Source organism: Lepidochelys kempii, chromosome 4 (genome assembly GCF_965140265.1).
Source record: "Lepidochelys kempii isolate rLepKem1 chromosome 4, rLepKem1.hap2, whole genome shotgun sequence".
Classification (NCBI taxonomy): Eukaryota; Metazoa; Chordata; order Testudines; family Cheloniidae; genus Lepidochelys; species Lepidochelys kempii.
This window is the reverse complement of record NC_133259.1, coordinates 51,447,797-51,473,373: the sequence shown is the minus strand read 5'-3', so window position 1 is coordinate 51,473,373 and position 25,577 is coordinate 51,447,797. Positions and strand designations below refer to the sequence as shown.

Below are 25,577 nucleotides of genomic sequence, written 5' to 3'. Positions count from 1 at the left end.
AATTTTCAGCAATAAAGGTAAAGGGACACCAAATTTGTGAAGAATGTAGGGAACTTGGGAGTCTAAAATTACCGACATCCCTCAAACTAAGGGACATTTTGAGAGATTTGGGTACGAGAATAGTTTAAAAGGACAATGTCAGATCTCTTCCTTGATATTTTTTTTATAAGTTAAAAGTAGTTTTGGATTGAAATTTTTTATTAAAGTTAATGTTTAAAATCAAATGTACACAAGTTAGGAAGGAAGATACTGTACATCTGGGGTCAGGCTTAAATTATGAAAGGATATACAAGTTTCGGTTACAAGGTTCATAAGATACATACGTCGTACATAACCAGCATAGACCCAGATTGGGATGCGGGAGTTTTTAAAACGTCAGTGGATAGGTGGGCTCGGGTACACCACGCATAGAATGTATTTAGAGTCCAAGTCTGTATTGGTGTAGCACATAAGTACATGGGTGGGGTGCATCCCTTGGTTCATCAGGGAAGGAAGTGGGTTATTTTTCTGGCTGACGGTCTCAGTTACTTGACCTGGTACTGACTGTGTCCTGCGATGTGCTCCATGTAGATGTCTTTGGGCCACCTGATGGTGTCGGACACCATGAGCTGTCTCATGAGCCGGATGTAGCGCTGACCAACTCCGTGCACACTCAGCACTGGCTCATTGTGGGTGTCCCATGCGCCCAAGGCTCCCACGATCAGGGCGTGGATCTGGACCTTGTAGCCCTGGGCTCTCAGGGTGTCGGCCAGCGGGGTTTATTTTGACACTTTACAAGCTCGGGCCTCGCCTGACTCCCCCTGCCAATTTTTCTGGTTTTACAACTATATTTTTCTGCTTTTTGTAAGTGCTTTTCCTCTCCTCCTGCTTTGTGAGAGAGCTACACAAATAGAGGAAACTGACGCCACTGTAGTGTAGTGTAGACACTTGCTACAATGATGAAAGGGCTTTTTCTGTCCCTGTAGTGAATCCACCCCCATCAAGAGGTGATTGTGACTATAGATGACTCTACTGGGGCTTAAGTTGTCTTAAATACATTTCTCAGGTGTCTTTGAGTATTTCAGCCTAGGTGTAGACAAGGCCTTAAGCTGCAGCGTGTTGTCAAGAGCATAAAGTAAACTGAAAAAAGAGAAACATGTTTTTCCTCTAGTATCTTTCATGTGTAGTTATTTTAGAAGTTACTTTGAACAATAGTAGATCAAAATATTCAGGAGAGAGAATGTGTGGTTTTATATGTTTATTTGGAAGTTAATAATGTCCTGTAATGCTAATTCGGGCTCTGACCCACAACTGGCTCCAGGCAGACTGACAACTACAATTAATGAGAGGTTTCGAGTAACAGCCGTGTTAGTCTGTATTCGCAAAAAGAAAAGGAGTACTTGTGGCACCTTAGAGACTAACCAATTTATTTGAGCATGAGCTTTCGTGAGCTACAGCTCACTTCATCGGATGCCGAAAGCTCATGCTCAAATAAATTGGTTAGTCTCTAAGGTGCCACAAGTACTCCTTTTCTTTTTACAATTAATGAGGTTTCATGCAAGTGCAGTCTGCCCACACAGAGTAACTTGCAGAATCAGTGTAGTATTTCAGGCTCTGATCCTGTAAACATCTGTGTCTATGGGATTATTTCTGTGCATTAAACTACTCACCTGTGTGAGTGCTTGCAGGATCAAGGCCCTCATTTTAATTACTATGGGGCTGAGCCTATAAACCCTTACTCGAGTAATTCTTGCTCACAACGAAAACTAGTCATATGAATAAGGGTTAATAGGTTTTTAGTACTCTGAAATTGAAATCTCTTTATTTTGTTGTAAGGTTTCTGTTAACAGACAACATTCTGAAATACTATACAAAAGTCCAAACAGTAATCATGTTTGTCCATAACTTTTCATGGATATAAAAATGGCTGTGTAATTCAAGGATTAACTCATGCAAGAGGATGTAACCATGATTAGGGTCATACATTATTTTGGGTAAATGAGGGTTTTAATGTGAATTAAGAAGTATATTTTTAGATTTTTTTTTTCAATTTCATCTTTTCGTTTGAACTCTCAAATCTATTCATTGCTATTATGTAGCAGAATATACTTGCTCTGTCATGAGTTGTTAAACTGGGAGATGGTTAAAATAGACTTTTTTTTTTAATAAACAATTAATACAATCACTTCCATTCCAAGGCTCTTTAGAGAGAGAGAATCAATTTAAACAGTTATTTCATTCTGCTTGCATCACCTTCCTGCACTAAAAAAACTGACCTATGGAGTAAAATGGAGCAGTTCCTTAAGGACAGCCTTCAAGGGTAATTGTAAGATTTGAACAGGCAATATTAATTGGCTTCATAACATCTGAATAACCACATTATTTAAAAAAAAACACCAAATTTCTAAGCAATGTTTCTTGCTATCAAAATACTGTGTTCAGTTTTATAAATAAACCATAAAATACCTGTTAAGAGTGAAGATCTGGAAAAGAAGAGCTTCACTGAAATCCTCTGTTTTTTTGTGGAGTGTTAGGAATATTCCTTCCCCTAGCCTCACCAGCAGTAGCATCTCTGCAATCTGTTTCTCCAGTTAAAAAGGATTCAGCACCCCTACGCCATAATTTTTATTCTTTCCCCCATCTCCAACAGCTCAGTGAGAATGAGTTAGAGAGGAGGGTATTTTCCTGACTTGACACCGCTGAGCACATCAATGGGCTTGTGCTGCCTCCAGTGTCCTCAGATTTCAGCTGTGACGTACTTGTGGCGGTGGTAGCAGACTTCTCAGGACCACTCTCACACCATATAAGCTTTGGAAGAGCAGCAGCAGGAAAGAAATTGAGAAATTTTTAATTGCACGAAGTTGGGAATTTGCAGCCCAAATCAGGAGATTTAACGGTGCTGCTTATCACAGTGAGAGCACACATGGCCTACAAATAATTCATTTGGCTATTGCCTCATGACTTGCATTTTTAATACTGTCTGCAAATTCATGGAGTTACACTCAAGCTTCTTCATGCTTTACAACACTTTCAACACATTTAATGCAAATACAGAGCAGAAGCCCCTTGGCAGTTCACTTTTGCTTGTAGAAAATGTTGCCCTATACCCCAGTCCAATAAAGCACTTACATGCTTACCTTTTAAGGTTGTAAGGGACCATGCATATGCCTAAAACTATGCATGTGCTTAAGGGCTTTATTGGATCGGGGCCTTGTTGTTGTAATGGCAAAATTGTTTAATGTAGATGAGTGCAAGATAATGCACATTTTAGAGGAACAATTTAAATTATTCTTGCCCATTGATTTTTGAATGGAGTCGAAACTTATCTAGGAGTATTTTGTAGAACGTTTCGGGAAGCTATCTGGTCAACAAACAGTAGTCGTCAAAAAGTCAAATAAGAAGTTCGACTTTGTGAAGCAAAGGTGTGTCAAATGACGCCAACTTGTCCAGTTAATATGGAGTATCTCTTGTTTAATAGAGAGTATCTCTTTTATTTTTTCTATTCAGCTTCTATTATAGGCATGCATCCTTTGAGCACTGCCTGCCAAAGTTCTGGTAACATATCCAGGTCTGTTTTCAGCATGATGATTGAGACTCCTTAAACAAAAAGGGTGGCTGATGGACATTAATGCAGTGGGAGGAGAAGATTACTTCCCAGCCCATCTGGCCCAGGAAGAACTATAAATGAGTTTGTTTGAAATACATCAAATGAAAGTCTCCGAATCACTGTACATTGACTGTGGGTGGGATAATTCCAAATGTTAATTGACATTTGGACTTAAAAGCAACTCAAAAGGGAAAACGATCGGTTTGTGCTCTTTGTATCTTTCTGATGTTTAAAGAGAGCCTGAAAGGATACTTTGTCCCAGAAAAGAGGAAGGGTGAGGAAAGGGTTCTTTTCTTTTTTCACATTAGAAATTCCAGTTTTGTCTACCAGGAAAGAAAGCACAATGGAGAAGTCGTACAACGATGACATCACAAAACTGAAAATGAGCACTTTAAAAGGGGAAGTGAATGTTAGTGTTCATATTTTGGGGCTTCTTGTTGTTTTGACTCATGTTTAAGTAGAGTATCTAATGAATGCCTGGAGAAAGGATGCCATTGGTAATGGTACGTTACCCTTCTTTTGCTACAATGCAAGAGCGCTCACAGTACTGCTCTTTGAGACACCCTCTCCTCCTTCCTCATAACATCTAGCAAAAACCGATGAAATCCAACTTGTGGAGGGTGGGGAAATCTTCCATGTCTTCTTTATATGTAATCAAGAATATAAAAACAATTCCTCCATTTCTTGTTTGTGTTTGCTTTTGTTTTTGTCTTTCCTTTGCAGAATATCTTCTAAAACCCCAGATTAGAAGAACTTTAGCTACCCTAAGGGCAGGGAGACATCCAGTAGAACTTGATACACAACTGTTGATGTCGCTTACTTGATATGTTCATAAGTTGTTAGTTATTCTCCTCTTTGCTGTTGAAAAGAGTTTGACTGTATGAGTGTGTCTAATACTGCAGTTAGACACTGGCCTGTGCTGGCTGATGGGGGCTCATGGGGCTTGGGCTAAGGGATTGTTTAATTGCGGGGTAAACATTCAGACTTGGGCTGCTGCGTGAGTTCTGGGACCCTCCCACTTTGTAAGGCCCTAGACCTGAGCCCACGCCTGAACATCTACACCACAATTAAATAGCCCTTAAGTATAGTCCTGACCAGGCTTGTTTTCAACAGCCATTCCAGAGAATGTAGTACATGACTTGTGCTGGAAATTTTTGGATTATTCTTTTCCTACCTGCAATTCCAAATTTTAACTCTTGTGGGGTCTTAAGGAAATGCCTAAAGAATTTGGAACTGAGAAGCTACAGCTAAATAACCGTTTTAAAATGTGCTTTTTCTTAAAAAGGAAACAAAAGACTTTTATTCTTCTTTAGTATGTTTTCTTTTTTAAACTAACATCAACTCCTGTGTAAAAGCTGAAATCTATTTTGACTATAGATATTTTACCTGTTGGCAAAAATGATCTGTCATGTAGTAATTTTAATATGCAACAGATAATCTAGCAGGCAACATTCACCAACAGAATTTCCTGTTCCACAGGTCTCCTAGTGGGCACTCTGGATGTTGTGCTGGACTCCAGTGCTAGGGTAGCACCATACCGAATCCTCTACCAGGCGCCAGACTCCTTGGTTTACTGGACTGTTGCCTGTGGTAAGAACAAATACACTGAAACAGAATTATATTGGTGATAGTGGGGCATGTCCTATGTAACAAATGGAATGTTACTGTCATCTAAGTGCAGTCATTTTGTGATACCTTACTAATCAACTGGAACTGAAAGTCTGTTGTTGGGGGAAGTACTTATGAAATCGGCAAGCCACATAATGTATGTGCATGAAACACTGTTAAATAGATATGATTACTTTGAAGCATTTTTGATGTTGGATTTTCAAAATTTAGGACCTACTGCAAAACATTTCTTCTATCATTAGAGTTTTTGTTTAGATTGCTATTTTACTATATAACTAGGATTTTCAGCAGAAATAACATTTTGTAAACATGTAATTCTAAGGCCTGCAGTGTGAAATATGAAGCACCAAATAAGTTGTGAATCTGTTTGATCACACCTGATCATAACAGTAGCATCTGAATATAGAGCACATTGCTATAATTCAGCAATGCTATTACTAATCCGATAATACTGCATACTGATTGTGCAAATTTTCAACTGGTTACTAGATCTCAATTTGAGAGGGAAGTTTGCCATCTGGTGACATGTTTGGGGCTTGTCTACACTTGAAATGCTACAGTGGCACAGCTACGCTGCTGTAACGCTTCAGTGTAGACACTAAGTATGCCGACAGGAGGGTTTCTATCATTGGCATAGGTAATCCACATCCAGGAGAGGCAGTAGGTAGGTTGATGAAAGAATTCTTCAGTTAACCTAGTGCTGTCTGCACTGGGGGTTAGGTCGGTTTAGCTACTTCACTCAGGATGTGGGTTTTTCACATGTCTGACTGATGTCATTAAGCTGACTTAATTTTCTAGTGTAGATCAGGCCTTAATGTGATAAAAAATATCCTTCACCTTTGCTGCTGATGTTTTATAAAGTCAGACCTTGTTTAATGACCACCCCTAGACTTTCCTGGCTGCCTCTGAATATTCTCTATCAAAAATTGAGAGAGACGTGGGGAAGTCTTATTCTCCTTACACCTCCTTCCTAAACCAGTTGGTATACTTCTGTGTTGCTGGGGTCATTTTTGGCCACCTTGTAATCCAGTACCAAATCTCAATAGCACATAGCTATTAAAGAACATTGGACTGAAAACCCAACTCTTGGGGAGCAGGATCCATACACATTTCCTGCAGAGGTCGATGAGTATTCATCCACCATCACTGACTCAGATCTCTCCATTGGATCTGAACTAAACTACTTCACTGTTGTATGAGTGGCAGTCATACCTGGTGTAGAGAACCACTATATTATATGTTGCCAGTAGATCTAATAAAAGGCGCTCCCTGTGTATCCTTAGAAATAGTTGATTCATGAGTCTGACCAGGGTAATCTCAGTGTTGTGTCCTGCTCTGAATCCACTCTGGAATTTTTTGTATAGCTTTTATTCAGATATTCTTGCACTTTTGATGGTAATTGTAACTGAAAGAGGGTTTCAGCTAATCAACTGTTGATTTCCCACCAACACACACACACACACCTGTTAGTACAAATTTCCAGTGGATTTTAATTTGATATCGGTGTAGTATAACTTGCCTTTTATAAAAATGGCTGCATTTATTACTAAAGACTTTTTGGAATTCTCATTTAACTTGCTGTTTTACTGTCCCCTCCTCCATCATGGTGTAGCAGATGGCAGGGCCATGCAGGTTGCTTTCCAGTGGGAGGAGAAACCAGTGATGTGGAGGAAGGGAATTTTCTTAGTGTAACATGTTTGTTTACTCTATCTACTGCTCCTTGAACATAAGTGGTCACAAACACCATACAAATAAGCCCCTCTTTTCTCAGCTTGAACACTAATGCCTAGTTCCCAGGAACCAAAGTTGTCCCCAACATTCTCCCTAAAAGGAGAGATTGAGGCGGAGAGCATGCTCTCCTGCTGCTTATGTGTTCCCCCTCCCCACAAGAACCTAAATCACAAAACTAACAAGAGTACAGCACTTCTTCAAAGACCATAACACTGCTCACACATTAAGAAAAAGAACTGGTTTTCCAGTTGCTTCTATAGATGTTACTTAATTCACATTTTTAATTGGATTAAGAAATACTCTTACTTTATTTTGAATCCTTAGAATTTGTATTCCTAGTTAGAAAAATTTAACAAGTTTTAACAATGAAGATATTAGAATATGTACCCACTGGCCTTAGTTTCTTTTATTGATTGCTTCTTGAGTTTCAGCTAGTTTTAGGTTTTGTATGTCTAACTGATTATAAGTTGTTTTTGTTAAATGACTGTAGTAGCTCAAGTCTGACCGCTTAAAGAGAATAGTATGGCCTATAAAGAGAAGTAAAATCTATCTTCCTGAGTGCAGATGCTTCATCTGTGCTGCATTGAAATTGGCCATCTGTGTATCTTCTGAGAACACTGCACTATGATTATTTTGTGTCTTTCTGTGACCATTTGAGAAGAAAGTGATTCTTTTTTAACCTCTTCAAAGTTTTCACTGTTCTACATGGTGTGACAAGTTCGGTCACAGAGACCCCCTTGGAACTCTCACTTGATGGGCTCAGAGGTAGTCTCAGCACATTTTCTCTGCCAGTTTGGGCTTCAGAACCCTGCCTTGTTGAGCCAGACACACAAGCCTGCTGCAACACAGACCCAGAGTCCGAACCATGCCCCCAAATCTAAAGACTTAACTGAAAACAGTTTAAGAAATGCTCCTGTCTCTAGCACCCCAGACACCCAGCTCCCAGTGGGATCCAAACCCCAAATGAGTCTGTTTTACTCTATATAAAGCTTATACAGGGTAAACTCATAAATTGTCCGCCCTCTATAACACTGATAGAGAGAGATGCACAGCTGTTTGCTTCCCCAGGTATTAATTATTTACTCTGGGTTAATTAATAAGCAAAAGTGATGTTATTAAGTATAAAAAGAAGGATGTAAGTGGTTCCAAGTAATAACAGACAGAACAAAGTAAGTTTCCAAGCAAAATAAAACAAAACACGCAAGTCTAAGCCTAATACAGTAGGAAACTGAATAAGGGTAAATCTCACCCTCAGAGATGTCCCAATAAGCTTCTTTCACAGACAAAACTTCTTTCTAGTCTGGACCGAGCAGCAGGCTTGCGTGTCTGGCTCGAAAGGCAGGGTTCTGAAGGCCCAAACTGGCAGAGAAACCCTGACTCAGCACATTAGGTGACAGTTCCAAGGGGGTCTCTGTGACTGAATCTGTCACAGTGGCGTAGTTGAGCAGGATCTGTGCACAGCTGATTGATTTGAGACACTAGTAGTGATTTTAAGTGAGTTTTGAGTGTGGTGGCTAGAGAACAGACAAAGTGGTTACTGGTTTGTTATTTTCTTTGTTTATTTCGGGTGAGGGAAATAAGCACAAGAAAGCAGGAAAATGACTACCAGTGAGGCAGCTACAAAACTAGAGTTTGCGAGACTGGAAGTAGAGGAGAAGGCAAAGGACTGCAAGTTTCAAATGAGGCTCAAAGAAGCAGAGGCAGCCAGGGAGGAGACTGCACACACAAGGGCTATGGAGGCAGAGGCAGCCAGGGAGGAAACTGATCACAAAAGAGCCTTGGAGTTAAAAGACAGAGAGATACAGGCCCAGATTGAGACCCAGAAGCATGAACTGACTGTAATGGAGTGGAAGAGACAAAACCCTTCAACAGTTGGCTCCGCTTCCCAAAAATCCACAAATGGGAGCAGTTATGTCCGCAGTATACTGAATCCAGTGATATTGCCGATTATTTCATCATCTTTGAGAAACTGTGCACTCTCCATATGATTCCTGAAGATCAAAAAATGACCACTTTAGTTGCAAATTGACAGGGAGAGCTCTGGACATATTCAATAAGATGCCTATTGATGATGCTTCAAACTCTGGTAAATTTAAGGAACTGGTTTTGAAACAGTTTCAGATTACACCTGAAACCTACAGGGTTAAATTCAGGAGTGTTAAGAGGGGATCTGGATTGAGTAATGTGGCTTATGTAAATGAAATGAAAGATTTGTTAGACAAGTGGGTGAGGGGAAAAGGCGTTACAAGCTTGGAAGAAATGTGTAATTTAATTACTCAGGAACAGTTCCTGAATATTGCAGTGATGATGTAAAACAGTATTTGTGGGACAAAAAGGTGGATGCAGTGGGGGAATTAGCTGAGTTTGCGGACTCTTATGAGCAGTCACAAGCTGCAATTAAATACAAACCACTGGCAAAGGGGTACAAGGTTGGTGGAAAGCAGAATCACCATTTTACCCCTGGGTAAAGGAGGCTGGGCGTTCATCTCCCCATGCCCCTGTTACTCGTCCCAAGTCTCCTGTACAAGCAGAGGAGCCCAGAAGGTGCTACCATTGTAAGTCCACTGAGCACCTGAGGAATAAATGTCCTTGGCTGAGTGGGAACAGAGAGCAGGTAACACATGAAGCTGCTGCTTCTCAGAGCACAGGGGGTATCCCAGGCTGCTGCCTCTTTCCACACAGGATTTGTAAAGGTTGCTTCTACACAACCAAGCAGTGAGCATATGCATGCTGTTAAACTTAATGGCAAACTGCTCCAAGGATGGAGAGACACTGGTGCAGAAATTTCTGTAGTCAGGAGGGACCTAATCCATGAGAAGGATTTGTTACCAACGAAAATGGCAGAATTAGAATCGGTGGGAGGTTACGAAGTCCTTGCGCCTTTAGCTAAGGTACACATGGAAACTGGTGATTTGCAAGCTGAGCTGACTGTTGCAGCAGTGGCACACAATTTTGTACTGTTTCTACTAGGGAATGATTTCCTTGATGTGGCAGAATCTGTCCCAGGGTTTGTTAGCAGCAAGAAGGAATCTTGTGCTAAAAGCCCCAGTGGGGAGGCTGAAGTTGCATGGGCTGCAGGGGGGAGTAGGGGAGTGTCTCTTTAATTCCTCTGGAGCAGTGAAAAGTGCAGCTTTGGGAGCAGGGATGGTCGTAACCAGTTCCTGTAGCCCAGAGGCTCAAGGCAGATCCCTGCGGGAAGGGCTGGATAAAGCCAGCTCCTGTCCTATAATCATCTCCCTGGGGGAGGGGAAAGTTCCACCTTGTAACAGGGAGGCTGTCCCAGTTGGTGACTGCCAGGAAGTTGCAGGTCGCCATATTTGGGGTCGGGAAGGAATTTTCCTCCAGGGCAGATTGGAAGAGGCCTTCCTATGTAGCTTGGGGCACGGGTCACTTGCTGGAGGATTCTCTGCTCCTTGAAGTCTTTAAACCACGATTTGAGGACTTCAGTAGCTCAGACATAGGTGAGAGGTTTTTTTGCAGGAGTGGGTGGGTGAGATTCTGTGGCCTGCGTTGTGCAGGAGGTCGGACTAGATGATCATAATGGTCCCTTCTGACCTTAGTATCTATGAATCTAGGTCAGCAGGGGACAAGTCTTGCCCTGAGGTGCACAGAGACATGTATCCTGGAGATGAAAGTTGGGGTCCCAATGACTACAGTGGGAACAGACCCCCAAGGACTCTGTAGCTGGAAGCAAGCCCAACCTGAGTGAAGTGGTGGGCGGGGGGGGAGGATTTTGCTGACCAGTGAAGGGTTTGTCATAGCTGGTAGCTGTGAGCCCACAGCTGGACCAGGGTCACCTTCCCTTTTGGGGGACACGGAAGTGTCTGCCTCAGAGGGGAGCCCAGAGAGGGAAGTCCAGATGGAAGGTGAGGGGGGGACAGGAGGGTCTGCCCACCTTTTGTAGGGAGGCTTTTCCCCAGGAGGAGGATGAAGAATCTGCATCTGAAATGCCAGACCCCTCACCTGTGGATCAGGTTTTAAGGGAAGACTGGGGGTCAAGTCTCCTGGAAGGAAGGAGTCCAGTCTGTGAAAGAAGTTTATTTGAACGTCTCTGAGGGTGAGATTTTATCTGTAGTCAGTTTCTTAATGTATTAGGCTTAGACTTTGTTTTGTTTTATTTTGCCTGGTAATAACTTACTTCGTTCTGTCTGTTGTTACTTGGAACCACTTACATCCTTCTTTTTATACTTAATAAAATCACTTTTGCTTATTAATTAACCCAGAGTAAGTAAGTAATACCTGGGGGAACAAACAGCTGTGCATATCTCTCTATCAGTATTATAGAGGATGGACAGTTTGAGTTTACCCTGTATAAGCTTTATACAGAATAAAACTGATTTATTTAGGGTTTGAATCCCATTGGGTGTCTGGGTGCTATGCCGTTGTCAGTTAAGTCTGCAGCTTTGGGGGCGTGGTTCAGACCCTGGGTCTGTGTTGCAGCAGATTAGCATATCTGGCTCAACAAGGCAGGGTTCTGAAGGCCCAAACTGGCAGAGAAAATGGGGTCAGAGGTAGTCTTAGCACATCAGGTGAGAGTCCCAAGAGGGTCTCTGTGACCGACCCCGTCACACGTGGTACAAAGGATTTTGCAGTGTTTAGCTGTGTAACTCCATCTCTCATTTCACAGTTGTTCTTTACTGTTCTCTTACAAGTGTGCCACTCATTATTTGGCACTTGCACTCTCCCATTTTTACTGAAACTCATTACAGCCTCATTTGCCTTCCATAATGCATTAATCGTTGGCTCCCATGAATAGTTTTACAGAGCTGTGGAAATCACATGTTTGGTTCCTGGCTTACTTATTCAGCAGCATAACGTTTTCACAGGTGAGAAGAAACCCAATGATCTTGTCTACAATCGCATGCTAGTTGGTTATGTTTGAAGCTGTTTAACTCTGTAATGGGGGCTTGTTAACATGGATTCATATAATGCAACTTTATGTAAAATCACTGTTTCTAATCTGACACTGACTGTGAGGGTCAGAGTCCTCTCTGTTGAACAGGCTCAGAACAGATGTTATTGGTAATTTTGCTAGAGAAGCTTAAAGTGTGTTAATTCCAGAATGGGAGTGCTCACATGGGGAGTTATGTCCATGTAACTTAATTTATATAATTATGCTGGTATAGTTCTCCTGATTAATTTCCTCATGCATGAAAACTCTCAAACTGTTACAGAGTATGTCTGCACTTCAAAAACAAAACAAAAAAGCCATGGCACCAAGTCTCAGAGCCCTGGTATACAGACTCAGGCTTACTCTCCGGTGCTAAAAATAATAGTGTAAATGTTCCCTGCCCAAGCTCCAGCCTGGGCAGGAACAGCTACGTTGATGATATTAGCGCCATAGCATGAGCCCGAATCCGTAGACCTGGGTTCTGAGACTCTCTGCTGCAGACAGCTGCTTTTTTTTCCCCCCTTTTTTTCTTTTTGCAGTATTTACAGACATATGGAAATGTCCCTTTTTGTTTTCAAGTGTACAGTTCTTCCATTTGTCCTCACACTTCCTCTTATATCCCAGTCCGTCATACTTCGCAAACAGTTCTGATGTTGAAGATATGACAGAATTCATTAGCATATCAAGCATACTGGCAGAGATTATATCCACATTTCAGCCATGTAACGTGTGATCAAGTGTACCACCTTGGGGAGGGGAAATGTGATTGATAGTCTCTGCTCTATGCATAGTAGCTATTGTCCCCTTTATCTTCTAACATCCTCTCTCTTCCCTGTTGCCTTATGCTATATAAAAAGTTGACCTGATTTAATTTTAAATGTTAGTCTTGACTAGAATTTAAAGGTGTGTTGGAGTGTGTTACCTTTTAAGTCTAGTGTATATAAGACAGTGCATACTTTAAAATGTGCTAAGCTGGTCCAAAGCTTGTCCATGGCACGAAAAGTCATGGTTTTAATATGTGGTAGCTAATATGTTTTAAAACCAAGTGTAGACAGGGTAGAATAAGTTTTTCTAGACCAGTGATCACCAACCTGTAGATCATGATCAACTGGTCGATCCTGGAGCCTCTGCCAGTCCATCGTGATCTCCAGCCACTAAAAGTTCGGCAGCGCAGCAGGACTAAGGCAGGCTCCCTGCCTGTCCCAGCCCCACGCCGCTCCCCGAAGCAGTCAGCATGCCCCCTTGGCAGAGAGGCAGAGGTCTCTGCATGCTGCTCCTGCCTGCAAGCACCGCCCCTGCAGCTCCCACTGGCCAGGAACAGGGAACTGCAGCCAATGGGAGCTGTGGGGGCAGTGCTTGCAGGCAGGAGCAGCGTGCAGAGCCACGTGTTGCCCCCACCCCGCCAGGTGCCGCAGGGGCGTGTTGGCCGCTTCTGGGAGTGGCGTGGGGCCGGGGCACGCAGGGAGCCTGCCTTAGCTCCGCTGTGCCGCTGACCAGGATCCGCCTGAGGGAAGTGCCATCTGGCAGGAGCCTGCACCCCAACCCCCATCCTGAGCCCCCTCCCAGAGCCAGTACCCCATACCCTCTCCTGCACCCCAAGCCCCCTGCCCTGACCCCCCCCCAGAGCCGGAACCCCTATACTCTACGCCAGTCTGGAGCCCCGTTCTGCACCCAAACTCCCTCCCAGAGCTTGCACCCCTGCCCCAGGCTCAGTCCGGATCCCCCTCCCACACTCCAAACCCCTCGGCCCCAGCCCAGCGCCCGCACCCCCTCCCGAACCCCAACCCTCTGCCCCAGCCTGGTGAAAGTGAGTGAGGGTGGGGGAGAGCAAGCGACGGAGGGAGGGGGGATGGAGTGAGTGGGGCGGGGCTTTGGGAAGGGGGCGGGGTTGGTCCTGGGTTGCACTTAAATTCAAAAAGTGATCTTGTAAGTAAAACGGTTGGAGAGCTCTGTTCCAGACCAGTGGTTTTCAAACTTTTTTTTCCGGTGACCCAGCTGAAGAAAATTGTTGATGTCTGTAATCCAACAGAGCTGAGGATGAGGGGTTTGGGGCGGGCGAGGGACTAAGGTTCGGGGCAGAGGTTTGGGGTGAGGGCTGTGGGGTGGGGCCAGGGATGATGGGTTTGGGGTGCAGGAGGGGGCTCTGGGTTGGGGGGGAAGCTCAGGACTGTGGCAGGGGGCTGGGGTGCTAGAGGGGTCCGGGCTTTGGGTGCAGGCTCTGGGGTGGAGAAGGGATGAGGGGTTTAGGGTGCAGGAAGGGGCTCCGGGCTAGGGCAGGGGATTGTGGCGCAGGGTTGGGACTTACCTCTGGCGGCTCCCAATCAGCGGCGCAGTGGGGTTGCTAAGGCAGGCTTCCTGCCTCTCCTGTCCCCACGGACTATGCTGCTCCCTGGAAGCAGCCAGCAGCAGGTCTGGCTCCTAGCCAGAGGTGCACAAGCGGCTCCACGTGGCTCTTGCCCACAGGCACCGCTCCTCCCCCCGCAGCTCCCGCTGGCCAGCCCCGTGGCCTCCCTGCCTAGGAGCCGAACCTGCTGCTGGCTGCTTCCAGGGAGCAGCGCAGTGCCAGAACAGGCAGGAACTAGCCTGCCTTAGCCGGACAGCACCACCAACAGGACTTTTAATGATCCGGTCGGCGGTGCTGACGAGAGCCACCGCAACCCATTGCATGACCCAGTACTGGGTCACGACCCGCAGTTTGAAAATCACTGATCTAGACTATGATAAAAGGTGTGTTGTTAGCACATCCTGCTCATTAATTCTGCCCAACATCAAATATTCTATTCAACATTAAATGCGAATTGTGGGTGGATTAACTGATCCATCTCACTAGGTAAACAATTTGGGCTACGAGATTAGGATAGTGTCTCTTTTATGACCTCGTCTGCCCGTGTTTGAGTTTACTGCCAGGTGGCACTTTCATGAGAATGTTTGTTTTTCATTTGTTTCTCTTACACTACTTGCAGAGACCTATCTGAGAACTCTTAATTGACTCACATTTTTCTAATGCCCATAATTATATTGAAATGGTTATTGAGGTTGGTGGAGTTGCTGTTTATTTTGCTTTCATTTCTCACACAGAGTTGTGGCAGACCAGTTAATGTTTTGAGGAGTAAAGCATGAGATATTGGCAACAAAGTAATGTAAAAATGAGATGGAGGGGTGTGTGAGATGAGGACTTGATAGGAAACTCTCTACAGAAGCGATGAAAATAACCTGAAATTTGATGAGCCACAAATGAGAAATAGATGACTTTGGACTAGTCTACACAGTACACACCAAAGGCATGTGAATTCTAATGCACACCAACTTGTTGTGCTAACTGGCTCAAGTAGACCCTGCTGGCATGCACGAAAAGTTCCCTAGTGCATGTTAACGCACGCAAGGGAACTTTTAGTTCTTCCCAGCAGGGTCTACATGGGTCAGTTAGTGCACAACACAGTGTGCATTAGAATTCATGCCGTTGTGGTGCGTATTGCTATGCCATGTAGACAAGCCCTTAGAAAAGAAGTGCAGAGCCCTTATGATGGTGTGGCCAAACTGTACCTCATTGCAGTGTAGGAGAAGAGCAGTCATGCTGCTGGTGGTCTGTTTTTTGTCCATAACTTACACAGTTTGTCACTGCTTTTTGCTGACCTTAATCTCTCTCCATCCTAAGCAGGAGTTTTCAAGGCTTCACAGTCCCCTGCTTTATACAGTTATATTCCCAGCAAGCCAGACTGTAAATAGACTAGTGTCTGCACTTTGCTTCCTCTCCAGAGGCTATGAACTGCATAATTATCCACAGTTAAAATTTACTATACAATTCTTTATAAGCAAGCACCTTTATTCTTGAAGTGAAAGCATTACTGGGAAAATTTTAAAAAAACAATAGAAGAACCTTGGTGCATGCTAAAGAGCTTACCAGACTGGGTCATAATGATTCCAGCCTCGAACTCTCATAAGTGTCAGTTCCTCAAAACCCACAACTGGGTTTCCCATGGTTGCAAGTTCATAACTGTCTCTCAGTTTCAGAACCAGAACCCAGGCTGGGCAGAGCAGCTGTTTCTTTATACAACTTAGGCCTTTGATCTTGGCCTTCAGTAACAGATAATTAGCAGACCAAGACCCTCTCTTCAGAGGATAGTTTCAAAAGGGTAGGGTTTTGCGTAACAAGAGTTGGGTAATTTGCATTACCCTCTCCCTAGGGAATCCCCAGGAAATCCACTTAACGCTCGTTGTCCCAAAAGTCCATACTTGTCTGACACGTTTTCAGTGTAGTCTTTTGAATGTTACATTGGTCACATCTCCCTGCTACATACAATCCTGGCCTACAATAATAAATAAGGTTTTTAAGGTTTTTCAAGGATATTGCAGGAAATTACCATATCTGTCATACTCCCTAGGAATTGCATAGATGATCTCATTCCATTGCTTTCACTAAAACTGTGTCAGTGAGGTCTGGGTTAGTATTCACATCACATTTATAATTGACGGGTTAGGAAATAATTGGTTTGTGCATGGTTGCATCAAGATCACCTACAAAAGCTTTTATATTGTAACACAGCTATAATATATTGTTATAACCTTAATCTATGTTCATATTAAAACTGAAGTAATTGGTAGCAAATAATTACTTCTGGTTAGTCTCTTTCTAATTGTCACTTCATGAGCAGCTTGACTTTCTTGAATTCTGTAGGTTTCAGAGTAACAGCCGTGTTAGTCTGTATTTGCAAAAAGAAAAGGAGTACTTGTGGCACCTTAGAGACTAACCAATTTATTTGAGCATGAGCTTTCGTGAGCTACAGCTCACTTCATCCGATGAAGTGAGCTGTAGCTCACGAAAGCTCATGCTCAAATAAATTGGTTAGTCTCTAAGGTGCCACAAGTACTCCTTTTCTTTTTGAATTCTGTAGTTACATTCAATTAGCTGCTCATGAACTATTTGCTAGTTATAATTTGAGCTGTTGATTAGCTGTGATTGGAAACCCAGGTCATGTGGGTATTGATTCTGTTCCCTCCTGGTTGGATGAACATAATCTTAGAAGGAGGTTTTGGGTATAGATATTAATGTTCACACATTGAGAACCTGTGTTCTGAAAATATCTGCTTAAGATTCATCTTGGTCTTGTCTTCATTGCGGACCTAACTTGGGTTCAACTATAGTTTTCCCCTTAACACATCTGACATTCACACATCCACGCACCTCTATCTGTGCTACGTGGCAAGGCAGCCACTGTACCCTGATATGTAGGGCAAACCCCCAAGTTAATTTATGCTGTGTATTGCTAACCTAAGATAATGGCAGTGAAAACATTCTGCCACAGCCAGTCCAAAGAATCAATACATGATCGTTCTCCAGTCTCCTCCCCCAAGCCCTCTGGGAATGTATTCCTGTATGCAATCTTGCCATCTGTCTGTGCTCTGATCCCTGACCATAAGGATCTACCTTCAGATATCTCTGCCTGGTGTCCTTGGTCCGACCCTCCTTGTGCGATCTCTGTCTTTACCCATATCCGTTGTTAGATAAAGCAGAAAAATGCTCAGTAAGAAACCTGTGTATCAGCATGCATTCACCTGGCTCTTTTGCAGTAGCCAGACTGGGCAAAATGTAACTTGCTGTAATACACTCCTTGAAGGCACTACCATCCAAATAACTCTCCGTGGTAAGGCACACTCCCACTAGTGCAGTTTATTATTGTTATTTTTAGAAAGTATTAAAATATTCCCAGTGGCCATTGAGATTCCTGGGTATAGCATTAAACAGACTACCATGAGCCTGTAAGCACTGCCAGCAAGCCAGTGGCACATTGCACTACCATCCTGAACTTGCTCAGTGAGTTGTTGAACTGCCTTTTGTCCAGTTGGCACACATCGGGATAAGGTTTTCGTCAACCATGGCAGTGAAAGGTGCGCTGTGTCACCTAATATGACAGGTGGCATTGACCTCCCATCAGTGACTGTGCTGTTGGGGGCAGGGGAACCACATACCAGCTCGCCACATTGAAACAAAACAAACCTTTAGAACGCCATGGCATCATGCCCATCCATTCAAAACCCACACTTATTTTAGGAATATTTCCTATTTTTATCAACCTGGAAGATAGCACAGCATTAATTGCCTTGCAGTCCTCTATGACCACTGCGGCAGCTGTGGATTTGCTTCCCTCTAACTGATTAACAACAAATCTAGTACAGTCTGGGGTTGCCAGCTTCCACAGGGCAATAGCAACGTGCTTCTGGAGCATGATTGGCTCACTCATCTGGGTGCTCTGCTTCAGGAGTGGGGCTTTCCTCATACAAAAGTTCTGGACCCACTGCTGGTCATCCAATGTTGCCGTCTCATTGTGGTCACACCATAGTGTGCTTGTGGTTCAGATCCAGAAGCAGAAAACCATGATTTTCCGTGAGAGACAACATGTGCTTGGTCCCTGCCTCCGTCCCACACCCCATTGTCCCTTTCTTTTGTTGTGCTTCTGCTGGTAAACCATTGGCTTCACCGTGCACGGGCCAAAAGCAGCCTCTAAGGTTATGTAGACTGCAATGTAAGCCCAGGATTCAAACTCTGGCTCAAAATGAACCCCACCTCCATCTACAAACAAATCACAGTAACCCAGGGATCGGTCACAGGACCCCATGGGGTGGAGAGTCTGAGCCCAAGTAAACCAGGATCCAGGATTCAAGCTCTAATGCTATGCAGTGTAGATGCAGCCACAGTGGACTCATGCTCTGGGAGTTTGCCAAAAGTATTCCATAATCCCATGGGCTGATATCCTTTGTCCTCTGGACAGTTAAGCTTTCCCACACTGCACCACGAACAATGAGCTAGAGCAGAGGTGGGCAAACTATGGGCCGTGGGCCACATCCGGCCCGCAGGACCATCCTGCCCAGCCCCTGAGCTCCTGGTCCCGGAGGCTAGCCCCCAGCCCCTCCCTTGCTGTCTCCCCTCCCCTGCAGCCACACTGCTGCACGGGCAATGCTCTGGGCTGCGGGGCTGCCTGCTCATGCAGGGCAGCGTGGCAGCGTGTCTGGCTCCAGCCAGGCGCTGTGGCGGTCAGACATGCCGCTCTGAGCAGCATGGTAAGGGGGCCAGGGCTGGGGGGGGCAGACAGGGAGAAGGGGGCGGTTGGATGGGGCAGAGGTTCGGGGGAGGCGTTCGGGGGACGGGGAGCAGGGGGCGGTTGGATGGGGCGGGGATGGGCGAGGAGTTACATAGGGGGTGGGGTCCCAGGAGGGAGCAGTCAGGGGACAAGGAGCAGGGCGGGGTTAGATGGGATGGGGATTTTGAGGGGGGCAGGAAGTGGGAGGGGACGGATAGGGGACAGGGGACAGGCTGTTTGGGGAGGCACAGCCTTCCCTACCTAGCCCTCCGTACAGTTTCATACCCCGATGTGGCCCTCGGGCCAAAAAGTATGCCCACCCCTAAGCTAGAGCAGCAACATTTTGGGAGGGTGCTAGGAAGTCTGGGATACGGGTAGTTGGACTCAGACCCACATAATGCAGTGTAGACACTGGAGCCCCAGGGTGGGATCAGGGTTCAACAATTCCTAACCTGGGGTTACAAACGAGTGTGGATGCTCAAATCCTATGTTAACAAACCCAGGATCTAACAACTCATGGTCTGCTAACCCTGGGTTTACATTGCAGTGTAGGCCTACCCGAAGATACCCACCACTGTCCCTCGGCAGCAGCTTCTTCAGAGGCACAAAAAAGAAACATTGCCTCCATAAAAAATAGCATCTGTCTGTTATTAGACTGAGCAGGATTGATGCCTTTCGCATATAACAGCACACCACCATAGCATCTTGGGTCCTGCCAGGATGAGAATTTCCAGGGTTTAGGCCGTTTTCACTCATCATCCGTAGAGTGGGGAGACAAGTTGCCCTGCAACACCTGTGAATAAGAGCATAGAGTGGTGCAGTGAGTTGTGGTGCTGTGAATCTCTGTATTTATGCCCAGATAGCTGTATTGCTTATCACAGCCAGTGTGGATGGAGGGCATGAGAACAGCATGCTCATGTCAGAGTGTTATCATGGTGTAGCAGGTTAGGCTACCCATGATGTTTAAGCCGTTGTCTGTACAAAAATCCAGCCATTCCTGTGCAGGTGTCTTGGTGCCTAAAACTAGTACTTATGGATTTATTCCTGCCTTCCATATCAGGACAGAGAGATCTCTGACAGCACAAGCATCTCTATTTCTGAAAATATTGTATAATAGTCAAAACCAGTGCTAGCTAGATAAAGGAAAAGTGGTGTTTAGTGGAAGCTTACAGCAGAGAAAACCAAAGTAAAATGTTGCCTATTGAATGCCTGATCCATGAAAAGTTCCTTCATTCTAGCCCTATATTCATTTACAGAATGTACGTGTATGTGTTTCTCCATGGCAGAAATCTTGTTTGACTCCCCCCCGCTCCCTAGAAACCAAGCCCGATATTGTCTGTCTCAGCTTTCACTGTAAAAGTGACATCGTTACAAAAGATGTGCCTCCCTTTAGAGTGCTGTCAAAATTCACATTCTTTTGATGAAGATATTCTTCCATCTGAAGTTTTGAAAATTTCTTTCTTTTATGGTCTGAGATACCTATTGACAAATTCCACTGATTGCCTGTTTCAAACATGATTTTGATCTTGAAGTTTGGTAACTGTATCCTATATTAGGATTTACCTCCGTCAAGAACTATTTGTATAATGTACAGTTATCTTTTGGTTTGTGCTCCTAACAATGCAGCCACCACCTTCAGTAATTAGATCTCATTAGCATGTCATTTACAATTCCACAAATATACTAAGGTCCTTATGTTTAGGATTTTTAATGTAGTATTCTTCATTGATATTTAAACTAAGTACTGATACAGAAAAGTTTTAAAATAACCCATGTGGGTTCATGTTGGGAGTTACCACCAATCATTAGTAGTGAAATTGGGGGTTAGGGGAGAATTTTTCAATTTACTGAGGTTATGACATTTGTTTCATTGTGTGAAACATTTTACTTCTTTCATTTTGCTTTATATCTTGTTTGTTTTTGGGAATCATGGTGAACAAATTTTAGACATCGGTGAATTATTTACTTTGTTCTTTTGTGCAGGTTGTTCAAGGAAGGAAATCACTGAACACTGGGAATGGCTTGAACAGAATCTGTTGCAAACTCTTTCAATCTTTGAAAATGAAAATGACATAAACACATTTGTCAGAGGAAAAATACAGGTAGCATATATATGTACATAGAAATTGTTGTTGATTATAGATGTGACTATAGAACTGTAATGTCTCATCGCATCTGACGCAGTGATCTATACACCACTGTGTTCCTTGAAAGGAAAGCAACATTCCAAATGATATTGTGTGCATATCTAGATTAGGGAAATTTGCTGGAGCATAAATATCTATATCAGTGTAATCAAAATAATTTATATGTGGGAGTCCCCACTTCATCTATCCTCTCCTCTGGTTTTAATTCAACATCTAAAGTAGATTAAAGGAAACAAATGTTTAGCTGGAAACAAATGTTTAGATCCAAAAAATTTCTGTGATTCACTCATGCTTTGAAATTTTAAAAATGTGTGATGAATATTTGAAAATAAACACACTTGTTTATTAACGCTACTGACCAATAGAACATTAAGCACTTAAAACAACTGATAATTCTGTCTCTGTCTAGAATGAATAATGTTTTCCTCTATTACATACAGAAACTTAGAAGAATAACATAGGTTTTGTCTATGCACAAATATTGGACCACTTTAATTACACCGGTATATTTAGCGTGGATGCAGTCATATTGAAATAAAGGTGGTGGTTACCAGTGTAGTTATTTCTGCACAGAATCTCACTTCTAAGCAAAATATATATACTGGTACATAAACTGTGTGTGATGAAGCCTGTTGGCTCCATCTGATTCCATTCTAACCTCTCATGTAATAATTATACCTCTTAAAAACCCAGCTGTGCTTCAGTAAATTTCAGTAGCAGATCAGAAATAAATACAATAGACCCCTTTTATAAATGGTTTAAACCTGTAGCATTAAAATACCTATTTCCATGAGACCGCTATTGTGTCAAACACAGCTTTGTTAAGAAGAGTGTTACTACTTAAACTCCTGTACAACTGCATGTTTGCACAACAAAGAAGGCTTCACCACCCCCACTACGCTCCCCAAAGTAGTTTATGCTAACCTAAAGGGATGAAATCACTTTCCCTTTTAACCTTAAGTTAAAGAAGGGATATGTTCTAGATTATTAGGTTTTTTTTCCATGTTGTAATAGTTCAATTAGTAAACAAGAAATTTTCTATCCTTTCAGTTACCAAGTACTAGCCTTTCATTTAACACCTATTAAGAAGGGTCATAAGTTATTTTTTATCACTAAGAAAGTAGCAATGGTGGAGTTTCTACCTGATCTGTTTTTATTTAGACTAAAACTCCTCTGCTCTAGTGAAAGTCCATTCCTATTTACTCAAACAATATTTGTGCCTGGGATGGGCTGGGGAAAAGGACATGGGTGTCCTATCAAGTTGGGGGTATTTGAGGTAGATCCAGTGGCTTAAAACAGGACAACTGGAAAGCACTTTCAGGGCTGCCATTAGCCTGTTCTCAACCAGTGGACAGCTCTACCAGCATCTGAATTGTGCTCTTCATTATGTTTTTGATCCCCTCACCACACCGTGAATGAAATAGCATGTGGTGTTTCCCACATTCTGTTGGGATAATCAAAAGAAGACCAGGTGCTTTCTTGGAGATAACCATACCTCTCTCCTTGCTCCTTGTTCTAAAAGTAACAACATTTTGTTTTCCTATAGTGTTCTGTTTATATTAACGTAGCATCTAGGAGCCCTAGTCATGGACATGAGCCTCATTGTACTAGGTGCTGTACAAACAAGAACAGAAAGACAATCCCTGCCCCAAAGAGCTTACAATCAAAGTCACATTTGTCTCTTTTACCTAGTCTCTCTGCACTCACTAGAATTGGTTGACATTTTTCCAAAATTCAGTTTTTCTACAATTTTTCACCAAAATGTGATGGAAAAAATGAAGATGCAATATTTGTGAACTTTTTTTGACAAGTTGCAGTGACTCCTCCTAACCTCTTTACTAGTGTAATAGTTGGGGTAGTGCTACTGAGAAATGCAGGAGTGTGATTGAATAGTTATCTGGGACATAAGCAAGGTAAGAGGTCAAGACATCAGAAAGTCTGGCTTGTAGGATAGAAGATAACTGATGAACAGAAGGTGGGTAGTACATTCTGAAAAGGTAAGGGTGAGGGAAACTGACTTCTCTGACAACAGAGTAACGGTCATGGCATTTAAACTCAAAGTTTAATGTCTGACAAAGATGTCAAATATCTTTTGGTGGCGAACATCCTTCATGTTTTCTTCCTCTTCAGGGTATCATCGCAGAGTACAACAAAATCAATGGTATCAAAGAGGATGATGACACAGAAAAGTTTAAAGAAGCCATAGTGAAGTTTCACAAGCTGTTTGGGATGCCAGAGGAAGAGAAACTGGTGAACTACTACTCCTGTAGTTATTGGAAGGGGAAGGTCCCCCGTCAGGGCTGGATGTACCTCAGCATTAACCATCTTTGCTTCTATTCCTTTCTCATGGGAAGAGAAGGTATGTTTTTAACAATGGCAGGTCAGTCTGGCCATCTGAGGATGGATAGGAAATCTGCTGCAGTTTATTTTTGTTAATTTATTGGATACTGACAGAGTGCTTGGTCCTGTGCAAAAATTTAAATAAACATAATCCCTACCCCAGGGAGCTAACTTTCTGAACCACACCAATCATGTAGTTCAGGTACACAGAGAATTCAACATTGTTTTGATACTTCTATGAATATATAAATATAAAAATCATATACACGGTAGAATCTGTGGAATCCGTTGAAGAGCCTCATGATAAATTGCATGTACCCTACGCCTTTGACTGCTTCACTGTCACTCAGCCCCCAAATACATCTCCATCAGGATGACTACTAATACTCCAGACCTCTGAGCAGATTCAAATATCCTGTGGACAATATATGGTACTCTGTATGTGTCTTACTATAAAGCAAAACTTAATGGTTCTCTCTGACAAATTGAATGATACCTGATACTATTGACCAAAACACAGTGAAGATACCATGTAAAGTTATAATAAAGCGCAGAATAACTTATTACAATTAATGTCATTTTGCCTCATATGTAATCCTAAAATAAAGCAGTCTGACAATTGAAATTGAATGATTGACAAACAATTGCTTCCATGGCAAGAGCTGCTGTCTACATACAGATTTATATGAATATCCCTATGGTCTTTTTATAAATTCAGTTTATTTTTGTCACAGCTGTTGGTACACTGAATCATTGTTAAAGTAAGGCCTTTCACAAACTTTTTGAAAAACATGATTCTATTAGTTGACCTCTCTGCATGTTAGAGGCAGTGTAGTAAGCAGCCAATTTGGTGTGCCCAGATTGCATTTGCTGACCTCATAGTGGGGCAGAGGGAGATCAGAGTCTGGGCAGACATCTTGGCAAAGAAAAGAGGTAAATATGGCCTTTGTGATCCCTCACTATCATGGTGCATGTGTCTGTGTGTAATATTTCATATATAAATAAATCACACTGAAACATTAGGTAACAAGGAGGCCAAATTTTATCTTTTTTGCTTTGCCAAGTTGGCTGCTCTGCTTGTTCTGTTCTTCCACCTTGCCAAGATAGAAGAAAATCCAATCTGAATTCATTCTGTGACACACACAATATCAAATCGGTGAACTAATGCCCTCCCTCTCACACGAAGGAGGAAAAATGCTTTGGGGTGCCAGCCTTTTTTCATGATTCATTCTTGTGCTGAATCTTTTCTGTTTTCTTTGTTCAGCAAAGTTAGTGATCCGCTGGGTTGATATCACTCAGCTTGAGAAGAATGCTACGCTGCTTTTTCCTGACATGATCAAAGTGAGCACAAGGTCAAGTGAACACTACTTCTCGGTATTCCTCAATATCAGTGAGACATTCAAATTAATGGAACAGCTTGCCAACATAGCTATGAGACAGCTCTTGGATAACGAAGGATTTGAACAAGACAAGTCATTACCAAAACTGAAAAAGAAATCTCCTAAAAAAGTATCTGCACTGAAACGGTTGGTAACACTGACTTCTAATCATTAGGACCTCATATACCCTTTTACTTCCAAATTTTGTCTAGTAGTTTTTAATTCAAGAAGCATTATTGTTTTGTAGTGATAGTGAGAGATGGAGAGTAACTTAAACACCATTGTTTAGTCTGCCATCGAAGGTGGATATGGAAAAATCTGCCTAGGCCTTATAGGCATGTTACCAAAATAAGAATAGAACATTTGAGCCAGATTCTCATATACACTGAGTAACATTTAAAAGGCTATGACCATTTAAAGGGGCCTTACAATGCATACGCATACCCACTTTAAGGCCCTTTTACCCTGCCAGAGCCATGTAAAGGGGTCTTAACATAAATGAGAATCAAGCCCATTTGTGCGTATTTAGTCCTATAACTGGCAAACAGATGTGGGTATAGTTAGTTTGTTCTGTCCAGAACTTATTGCTTGTAACTCTTACATCTGACAGTAAAACAGAGCCAAAAAGAAAAGTCAAAAGTGCCAAATGCAATACAGAAAGTATTTCTATTTCTCTCTCTCTCTCTCTCTAATGGTATTATTACAGTGTAGCTGAATTGCTCCTTGTTAATTATTTTTACATTTTAAATATATTAATGAAACGTATTGTAGTCTAGCTTCTATTTTAGTTGCATTTCT

The 25,577-nt window shown here is 42.8% G+C and overlaps 1 protein-coding gene across 4 annotated transcripts in view; it reads left to right on the top strand.

Moving 5' to 3' along the window:
- Positions 1-25,577, top strand: part of TBC1D9 (TBC1 domain family member 9) — an 85,006-nt gene that overhangs the window by 17,724 nt on the left and 41,705 nt on the right. For 3 of the 4 annotated variants that reach the window (XM_073341202.1, XM_073341204.1, XM_073341201.1), the window contains exons 2-5: positions 5,066-5,176; positions 20,897-21,015; positions 23,191-23,419; positions 24,665-24,926. In XM_073341202.1, coding sequence (XP_073197303.1) covers positions 5,066-5,176; positions 20,897-21,015; positions 23,191-23,419; positions 24,665-24,926 — 721 coding nt within the window. The remainder of the gene's footprint in view (positions 1-5,065; positions 5,177-20,896; positions 21,016-23,190; positions 23,420-24,664; positions 24,927-25,577) is intronic. The other variant, XM_073341203.1, reaches the window with a different exon arrangement.